The 8780-nt window shown below is 34.9% G+C and overlaps 3 protein-coding genes across 4 annotated transcripts; all 3 read right to left on the bottom strand.

Moving 5' to 3' along the window:
- LOC104700593 (tropinone reductase homolog At2g29290-like) lies at nt 1-1391 on the bottom strand. The gene is made up of 5 exons (XM_010416126.2): nt 1238-1391; nt 931-1138; nt 639-855; nt 454-560; nt 1-361 (listed from the first exon to the last, which is right to left on the bottom strand). Exons 1-5 carry the CDS (start codon nt 1306-1308, stop codon nt 170-172), a joined length of 795 nt encoding a protein of 264 aa, XP_010414428.1. The 5' UTR covers nt 1309-1391; the 3' UTR covers nt 1-169.
- LOC104700592 (tropinone reductase homolog At2g29150-like) lies at nt 4910-5826 on the bottom strand. The gene is made up of 3 exons (XM_010416125.2): nt 5559-5826; nt 5361-5467; nt 4910-5231 (listed from the first exon to the last, which is right to left on the bottom strand). The coding sequence occupies exons 1-3, from the start codon at nt 5701-5703 to the stop codon at nt 5040-5042; spliced, it is 444 nt and encodes a 147-aa protein (XP_010414427.1). The 5' UTR covers nt 5704-5826; the 3' UTR covers nt 4910-5039.
- LOC104700591 (tropinone reductase homolog At2g29170) lies at nt 7822-8598 on the bottom strand. 2 transcript variants are annotated; one of them, XM_010416124.1, is made up of 3 exons: nt 8425-8598; nt 8043-8250; nt 7822-7940 (listed from the first exon to the last, which is right to left on the bottom strand). In XM_010416124.1, exons 1-3 carry the CDS (start codon nt 8514-8516, stop codon nt 7914-7916), a joined length of 327 nt encoding a protein of 108 aa, XP_010414426.1. In that variant the 5' UTR covers nt 8517-8598; the 3' UTR covers nt 7822-7913. The 2 variants fall into 2 exon arrangements, with proteins under 2 accessions (XP_010414426.1, XP_019083075.1); XM_019227530.1 differs by having other exon boundaries at nt 7840-8250.

Genomic DNA, 8780 nt, shown 5'->3' with positions numbered 1-8780 from the left:
TATTATTTAGATATTTAAAATTCTCATTCACCACAAGAATAAATACAGAGAAAACAAAAAAGAAACCGGACCCTATCCCTCTGCCACCACCAAATCTTTCATTTGTTACATAGTGACCACGACATTTAGAGCGTCAAGATATTTTATATACCACATGCATACATGTGTATTAAGCATGTGGCTGATAGGAGAAGCCATTAACAGTGAAACCTCCATCAACGCAAATGACTTGACCAGTTATGTAAGAAGCTGCAGGAAGACAAAGAAATGCCACAAGCGATGAGACTTCATTTGTCTCTCCAACACGCCCCATTGGTGTCCTACTCTCCACTTCTTTTTTAATCTCTTCATCATGGAGAAGCTGAGGGATTTTCAAATAAGTTAAAACTTAAAATTAAAAGTAATAATTTCTTTCTATTTTCATCGTAGTAAGGAGAATTATTTTGGCCTTACATCGTTAACCAAAGGAGTTGTGATGAACCAGGGACAAACAGCGTTAGTCCTTATGTTGTCGCTCGCCCATTCGCAAGCTAAGTTTCTAGCCAGCTGATTCATGGCTCCTGAAATGAGTTTGTATTCAGTTATATGTAAGTATCATAACACAATTGGGACATTGTTTTGAAGAGTATATACAGTACCTTTGGTTGCTCCATAGATGGATCCAACATTGACATGCACGACTCCAGCTACGGAGGACATGTGCACGATGCTCCCTGAGCCAGAGGCTTTCAACAAAGGGTGCGCGAGCTGTGAGAGATGGAAAGATGACTCGAGATTTGTAGGCATTATAAACGAATATTCTTCTGCTGTATACTCTGTGGTCGGCTTGGATATATACGTTCCCGCATTGTTTACCTATATAGACACAACATGATCTGGTTTTTGTAGATCTATAGCCCGAGGTGAAGAAACTTATAAATGTATACTTACAAGGATGTTGAGTTTTCCTTGGAAGAGAGAGGAAACGGTTTCCATGAGTGTCTCTCGTTTCTCACGGGAAGAAACGTCGCAAACAGAAGTGGTGACCTGAAACCCTTTTGCTTGCCACTCACGTAAGCGTTCTTGAAGCTGAGTTTCGTCTCTGGCACATGTGTGGACACTTGCTCCCATCATAGACAGTTCCTCCACCACAGCTTCCCTATTCATGACTCACACAAACATAGTTAGTTCTTAGAAAAGTAAATATCTTATAATACAATAAAAGATAATAGAAAAATCTATGAAATCGGAGACTGACCCGATGCCCTTAGAGCCACCAGTGACAAGAGCGGTCATGCCTCCAAGACTCCATCTAGAATTTGTTGCCATTCCTAGTTTTCAGCCAGTGACGACCTTTCATCAACGAAAGATCATAGATCTTAAATAGACTAGCTAGTTGTGATAGTTTTGAATTTTGAAACCTTCTATAGTTAATAACAATAGTTTTGAATTATTGCTAACTGTTCGACTTCGACCATACGTACCCATGGTAGGGTATTCCTGGCTGGCCATAGTTTCTCGGGAATCGAGAGGAGAAAATTAAATGGACAGCCGGTCGTCCATTAACAAACAAACCATACGAATAAGATATAAGAACAATAAGAGTCCATTAGTCAAATAGACACTTTTAAAAGTAATTTGAGAAATAGACATTTTTAAAATAAAATTTGCAGAACAGGTATTTTTTATATTTTGTGAGATAGAGGGGTTGTTAGATAAAGTATTGGACAAAAATAAAACAAAACGACTAATATATCCACATATTTTTTTATGTGTGAGTCCACAATTATTTTTGTAGTTAGACCGAATTAATTAATAGCAATCAATTAAAATTGCGATTTGTGTCTATTTGACCCATCTGTATTTGGTGTACTATTTAGGTAGTATATAATATGTGTTTGGTGTATCATATGCATATAATGTACCATATCGGTTTGATGTATTGTTTGGGTGATGTACCATCTAGGTCTATATCATTTGTGTCTCGTTTACCATCTGAGTTTGTATAGTATACCATTTGCGTATAGTGTACCGTTTGGGTGGTGTATCATCTGCGTCTGGTGTACTATCGGAACTTGATATACCATCTGGGTCTAGTGTACTATTTGAGTTTGGTGTACCATCTGCGTCTGGTGTACCATATGGGTCTGATATATCATCTGGGTCTGGTGTACCATCTGAGTTTGGTGTACTATATGGGTTGGTGTACCATCTGATCAACTTAGTCTGGGTTTGATATACCATTTGTGTATGGTATACAATCTAGGTCTGGTGTACCATTTGGGTATGGTGTACTTTCTCGGGGTGTTGTATTGTGATTTTGATTGATTTACAGGCTAGTAACTCTACAATCTCATAATCTATCTAAAAAAATTGGTTTCAAAATTGAACATATCATCTCTAAAGTTTCAAATATAGCCATGATTTAAAATTAAACCTTAAACTATAAATTCTAAATCCTACCCCTTTTCAAAACAACACCTTAAATGTAAAGTAGAGAACTCAAACCTAAAAAAAAAAGAAATAGTTTCCAAATTTAACATAATCTTTAAATTTTTTTAAAAAAATCATGATTTACAATTAAATTTTAAATCATACCTCTCTCTACCTCTCTCTCAAAACGATACTCTAAATGTGAAATAGAAAATTCAAATTTTAAATTTTCAAAATTAAACTCAAAGCTATAAAATCTAAACCCTACTCCTCTCTTAATACTATAGCCTAAATATAAAATAAAAAACTCATGAACTAGTATAAAGATACATTTGTTATTGGATATATTTTAGGCCAAATTATTATTTTGTTTTTATTTACACACAAACCAATAAAAAGAGTAAAATACTCTATTACTAAATGTCACTATAATAGAGATATGAATTAGATAAGAAAAAAAAATATTGTCTATTTTACCAATATCTTTAAAAAGATGTTTATTTATCAAATTATTAGGTGAAAAAGTGTCTAGTCTTCTATGTCAACAATAATTATCAAAAGAGTAACAACTAACAAACCATATGTATACTCATTGCTACAATTTCTAACGAATCCCACTTGTGACAAATAGAACTAGAACTAATTCAATAAGAAAATTAATTACTAACTCATAATATTATGTATAATATTTTTATATACATATATGGCTTACTATTCAAAATTTTTACAATTTTCTAATAATATTTACTTTTTCCCTCAATTCTAGTTTACTTATATGTATATATAATATATGTTTATAATCGAATAAAACTAGTAAAAAAATGTAAGTGTGAGAAAAGTAAATCTGTTTAGCCATTACAATTGGTGTAAAGAAGGTAATAAATTAAAGGGTAATAATAGCAAATAACATTAATATGGAGTGAAATAAACAAAATACCATTGAAACATTTTTTTATAGGAAAATGCCAATGGGTCCACGTTTTTTACGGAGTAAAAAAACATAATTACCCTTTTTGTTTTAGTGTTAGATAGAAGAAGTGAAAGATTCGGTGACCATAGAAGAAAATGAAATAGTTATTCTTAATATTTTTTAAAATAGCATATAATATTTATATTTCATCTGTTATACTGAACTAAATAGCGTTTAACATATAAAAATAGCGTGTTACACAAAAAAATAAGAAAAATGTTCTTATATTACTTGTAATTCAAAAAAATAACATGTTCCAAAAGAAAATAACGGAAGTTCCAACATAAATGAGCATGAGAGAAGAGAGAGAGTGAGAAAGAAATGAAGAGAGAGAAAATGAAAGAAGTTTCCACGTGATTGGGCATGAGAGAAGAAAGAAAAAATGAGTTAGAGAGAGAATGTTATTTATGTGAATAAGAAAATGACATGATATTTTTAAAAAAATAACCTATAGGTATAAAAGTAATTATATACGTAGTCCATTCTTGATGTAGGAGAACATGAAAAATGTTGATATGACATGATTATTGATCCCATTTGATCCAATCTATTTAGTTAAAAAAATCTATCCAAACTATGTAGAAATGCTATACAAAAATTTTACAAGTAAACTTGAATCAATTCAATCCAATTATATATTTTCATATCATTCAAAATTCTAATCAATAATAAATATGTAAACACAGAGAACAATAGAGGTTAATTACTAATCTGGTGAAGAACCTCTATTGTTCTCTGTGTTTACATATTTATTATTGATTAGAATTTTGAATGATATGAAAATATATAATTGGATCGAATTGATTCAAGTTTACTTGTCAAATTTTTGTATAGCATTTCCACATAGTTTGGATAAATTTTTTTAACTAAATAGATTGGATCAAATGAGATCAATAATCATGTCATATCAACATTTTTCATGTTCTCCTACATCAAAAATGGACTACGTATATAATTACTCTTATACCTATAGGTTATTTTTTTTTTAAATATCATGTCATTTTCTTATTCACATAAATAACATTCTCTCTCTCACTCCTTTTTTCTTTCTTCTCTCATGCCCAATCACGTGAAAACTTCTTTCATTCTCTCTCTCTTCATTTCTTTTTTACTCTCTCTCTTCTCTCATGCTCATTCATGTTGGAACTTCCTTTATTTTCTTTTGGAACATGTTATTTTTTTGAATTACAAGTAATATAAGAACATTTTTCTTACTTTTTTGTGTAACACACTATTTTTATATGTTAAACGCTATTTAGTTCAATATAACAGGTGAAATATAAATATTATTTGCTATTTTAAAAATATTAAGAATAATTATTTCACATTAAAAAGTTTAAAGGATCATTAAATATATATTTTCACTGAAATGTTATTTAAATGAAAACTTGAAAAACACCAAATAAATCATTATCTTACATTATTCAACGTAACTAGAGTTTGATATATCGAAACAACTGATACAGAAGTGTCTTCAAACTAGGAACAAAAAGATAGGATGAATTCTAGATAGACTGATGGCTCGCCTTACATATTTGTTTATGATTAACAAAAGAAAAGGTCTCCTTCAAGATGCTAGATATTGCCAGTTTATGGTTCCAAAAAAAAAACTCAATAAACTTAAGAAATTACAAACGAAAACAAAACAATCAACGGTTTAGTGTTGAGGCTTAAAAGAGAAGCCATTGACCGTGGCACCTCCATCAACGCAAATGGTTTGACCTGTTATATAAGAAGCTGCAGGAAGACACAGAAATGCCACAAGCGATGAGACTTCATTTGCGTTTCCTACACGCCCCATTGGTGTCTTACTCTCCACTGCTTTTCCAAATTCTTCATCCCTAAGACCCTGAGAGATTTTCCCCTTAAATTAAAATTAAGAAGTAATAATATATAATCTTTGGCTTAAGTTAAAGAGTCATGTAATAATTTTATTTATCAAGGAGATCTTTGTATTGTTTCTAATTATTGGCCTTACATCGTTAGCTAAAGGAGTTGCTATGACCCATGGACACACGGAGTTAACCCTTATGTTGTCACTTGCCCACTCGCATGCTAAGTTTCTTCCTAATTGATTCATAGCTCCTAAAACACGCATTTATATATATACACATACATTAGTTAATTAAGTCTCAGCACGTGATGCATCATTCATTGTTTGAATATATACATGTACCTTTAGTTGCTCCATAGATGGATGAACCGGTATGCACAATTCCAGCAACAGAGGACATCAACACGATACTCCCTAAACTCGAAGCTTTTAATAACGGATGTGCGAGCTGTGAAAGATGAAAAGCTGACTCGAGATTTGTAGCCATCAGAAACGAGTAATCTTGTGCTGTAAATTCTGTAGTCGGCTTTGTTATACTGATATGTCTATATTTTGCATCTGTTTAGCATGTATTTGTCATGCATTTAGCTAGGATAACTAGTCGTTTTGCATCATTTTAGAACCTCTTTTATACACTTTGCATGTTTAGGAAGTTTTTGCATCATCCTTGCATATATTGTGCATTTCAGAGTATTTCAGGTGTCTAGGAGACGTCGGAAACGCAGACGATCGAGCCAAGCCATCGAGCCACTCCGAGCCACTCCGAGCCAAGCAATCGAGCCACTCTCAGCGGCACCAANAATGTACATCACATAAAAAAAAATTAAAAAAAAAAGAGCTCTGGAGGCGATTCTAGGGTTTCGACGGATGGCTGGCGAGATGCAACTATGGAGGATATTGGTGAGAGGGAACGGCCTCCGAGTGACCCACCGGATAAGCCAGGAGTCTGGGTGAGGAAGGATATGGGTAGTCTAGTACAGGGAGACTGGTCCCGGAGGAGGTGGTTGGCGATGAGTTTGTTGTGGAGAGAGTGAGGTTGGAGTTCCCTAATGGGGCGGATGGGGAACCGGTGATCACAATTGAGAAGGAGGTTTGTGGAAGAACTGTATGGTGGTCAAGGTTCTCGCGCGAACTGTTCCGATAGCAGTGTTAAGTCGAAGATTGAGGGACATGTGGAAACCGAGTTCTCTGATGCATATTATGGATCTTTGATATGTCTATATTTTGCATCTCCTTAGCATGTATTTGTCATGCATTTAGCTACGATAACTAGTCGTTTTGCATCATTTTAGAACCTCTTTTATACACTTTGCATGTTTAGGAAGTTTTTGCATCATCCTTGCATATATTGTGCATTTCAGAGTATTTCAGGTGTCTAGGAGACGTCGGAAACGCAGACGATCGAGCCAAGCAATCGAGCCACTCCGAGCCACTCCGAGCCAAGCAATCGAGCCACTCTCAGCGGCACCAATCGAGCCACTCTCAGCCGCACCAATCGAGCCACTCTCAGCGACACCAATTGAGCCACTCACAGCGAAACAAATCGAGCCACTCTCACCCAAGCAATCGAGCCACTGTCGCCCACTCCGACTCGATGCACATGTCATGAAGACGTTCTGTCTTACACGCTTCAGGAGATTCCCAAACCGACGCTTCACCTTGTTGTTTTAAGTTTTAAGGATTTACATGTTTTTACTATAAATAAGTTTTGTTAAGTCTTGGCAGAGACATCTTATATTTTATCTCGTTTTCTTTTCTAAGGTTTGACCTAGCCACCTAAAAACGTTCTCAGACTTTGTAATCCGACATCTTGGAGTTTATTGAGTTTTTGCATTTGATTTCTTCTGCAAAGTTGTTCTTCTCATTTCTATCTATCTATTATGCTTGGTTCAATGTTTTCTGGATTTGTATCTTTGGTGATGATTTCCGGATCTGAGTAGTGTTAAGGTTCTTGGGGATGGGATAGACTAGGTGGAGGATCTTAGGATGTAGGGTGTTTAAGCTTTGATTTGTATGATTCCCTTCTGGACTAGTGTTAGAATTACTAGTCTCTCTGATCAATTGGAACTAGGTTCGAGACATTTCCACACCCAAAAGGTGTTTGATGAAATGTCTGACCAACTAGTGCCAGAGACTTACGTTCCTAGCCTAAGAGATTAGTTGTCTAGGATGTTTGTTGACGTGAATGAACTTGTTTGTCATGCCTGCTCAACCATGTTTCTCTAGCGAGAGCTAGGTATGGAAGTGGTTGAGTCTTAGTACATTTTGCCAAGAGATTGGATTAGCTAAGTTGTGATGTTCATTGTTTAGGGATAGTTTGCTTGTCGTATGTTAAACACTATGTAGACTAGGATACTCCACTGACATCAATTACTCCCATCCTTAGGACTTTTATATTCTTGATTGATATTACATTCCTGAGACTGTTTCCTTTCTTCATGCTTAGAATAGTTTTTGTTTTTACTTTTGTTTACTTCTTGCCATACATTTTCGTTTCTACTTCTGTAGTTCATTTCCGTATTGCATTTTCATCATTCTAGGATTGTTAGATAAAAACACTCTCAATGAATTGGCTTGACTTGTGAAATCCTGATTGCATCTTGAGTGATAGTAAAGTTTCCCAACTGGATTGACACCTTAAGTATTACAACTGCATAAGGTTAATTGAACCTGCTAGGACATACAAAAATCCTAGTATCATATACCCGTTCCCGCATTGTTTACCTACATATAGACCCAAACCAAACACAATGAATGATCGCACAACATAATCACTTGATATTTTTTTCAGATCCATATGGATCCTGCTATGATACATCAACTTACGAGGATGTTGAGTTTTCCTTGGAAGAGAGAAGAAACATTTTCCATGAGTTTATGTCGTTGGTCACGAGAAGAAACGTCGCATACGGAAGTGGTGACCTGAAACCCTTTTACTTGCCATTCAAGTAAGCATTCTTGAAGCAGAGTTTCGTCTCTGGCACATGTGTGAACTCTTGCACCCAACATAGCTAGTTCCTCGACCACAGCTTCTCTGTTATAGCGCACATGCAATTTTAGTTGATACATCATTAAGCTTTACTCTTTTTAGGGTTGTCTCGATTATAAACATCGGAATAGCATGAAAAGATCCACAAAAAAATCTATTATTGAAATGAGAGAAGCATTGAGCTAGAAAAGTAAGTAAGATAGGAGAATGTGGACTTACCCGAGTCCTTTCGAGCTACCGGTCACAAGAGCGGTCATGCCTCCAAGGCTCCATCTCGATTTGTCTCTCAAGTTTTCTCCTGGCTTAGCCATTTCTAAAAATCAGCTTCTGCAGTGAAGATCATAGACTCATAGTCTTATAGAGAAATATCACTGACCAAGTCTAGTTGTCAGGTTGGACCAAATCAGCTTATGCAGTGAAGGTCATAAACTCATAGTCTTATAGATAATGTTACGTGATGGTTTTGAACTTTGTCGTCTCATCTCAAAATTCCACATTATGATAATGACATTTTTTTTTCTGTTCAATGAACTTACACAAAATTAAACGATATGATGATTTTTTTTTTTTTTTTT

Source organism: Camelina sativa, chromosome 7 (assembly GCF_000633955.1).
Source record: "Camelina sativa cultivar DH55 chromosome 7, Cs, whole genome shotgun sequence".
NCBI classification, from domain to species: domain Eukaryota; kingdom Viridiplantae; phylum Streptophyta; class Magnoliopsida; order Brassicales; family Brassicaceae; genus Camelina; species Camelina sativa.
The sequence above is the reverse complement of the archived record's forward strand: the minus strand, read 5'-3'. Positions and strand labels throughout refer to the sequence as shown.

Excerpts from the sequence above, each read along its gene's own strand:
- LOC104700593 (XM_010416126.2), bottom strand. The coding sequence starts at position 1,308 with ATGGCAACAAATTCTAGATGGAGTCTTGGAGGCATGACCGCTCTTGTC. Across the intron at positions 1,139-1,237 it reads GGTGGCTCTAAGGGCATCGG|GGAAGCTGTGGTGGAGGAAC; the intron begins GTCAGTCTCCGA and ends AGTCATGAATAG. Across the intron at positions 561-638 it reads CATCTATGGAGCAACCAAAG|GAGCCATGAATCAGCTGGCT; the intron begins GTACTGTATATA and ends AACTCATTTCAG.
- LOC104700591 (XM_010416124.1), bottom strand. The coding sequence starts at position 8,516 with ATGGCTAAGCCAGGAGAAAACTTGAGAGACAAATCGAGATGGAGCCTT. Across the intron at positions 8,251-8,424 it reads GGTAGCTCGAAAGGACTCGG|AGAAGCTGTGGTCGAGGAAC; the intron begins GTAAGTCCACAT and ends GCGCTATAACAG. Across the intron at positions 7,941-8,042 it reads AAGGAAAACTCAACATCCTC|GTAAACAATGCGGGAACGGG; the intron begins GTAAGTTGATGT and ends GTCTATATGTAG.
- LOC104700592 (XM_010416125.2), bottom strand. The coding sequence starts at position 5,703 with ATGGCTACAAATCTCGAGTCAGCTTTTCATCTTTCACAGCTCGCACAT. Across the intron at positions 5,468-5,558 it reads CATCTATGGAGCAACTAAAG|GAGCTATGAATCAATTAGGA; the intron begins GTACATGTATAT and ends TGCGTGTTTTAG. Across the intron at positions 5,232-5,360 it reads CAACTCCTTTAGCTAACGAT|GGTCTTAGGGATGAAGAATT; the intron begins GTAAGGCCAATA and ends AAAATCTCTCAG.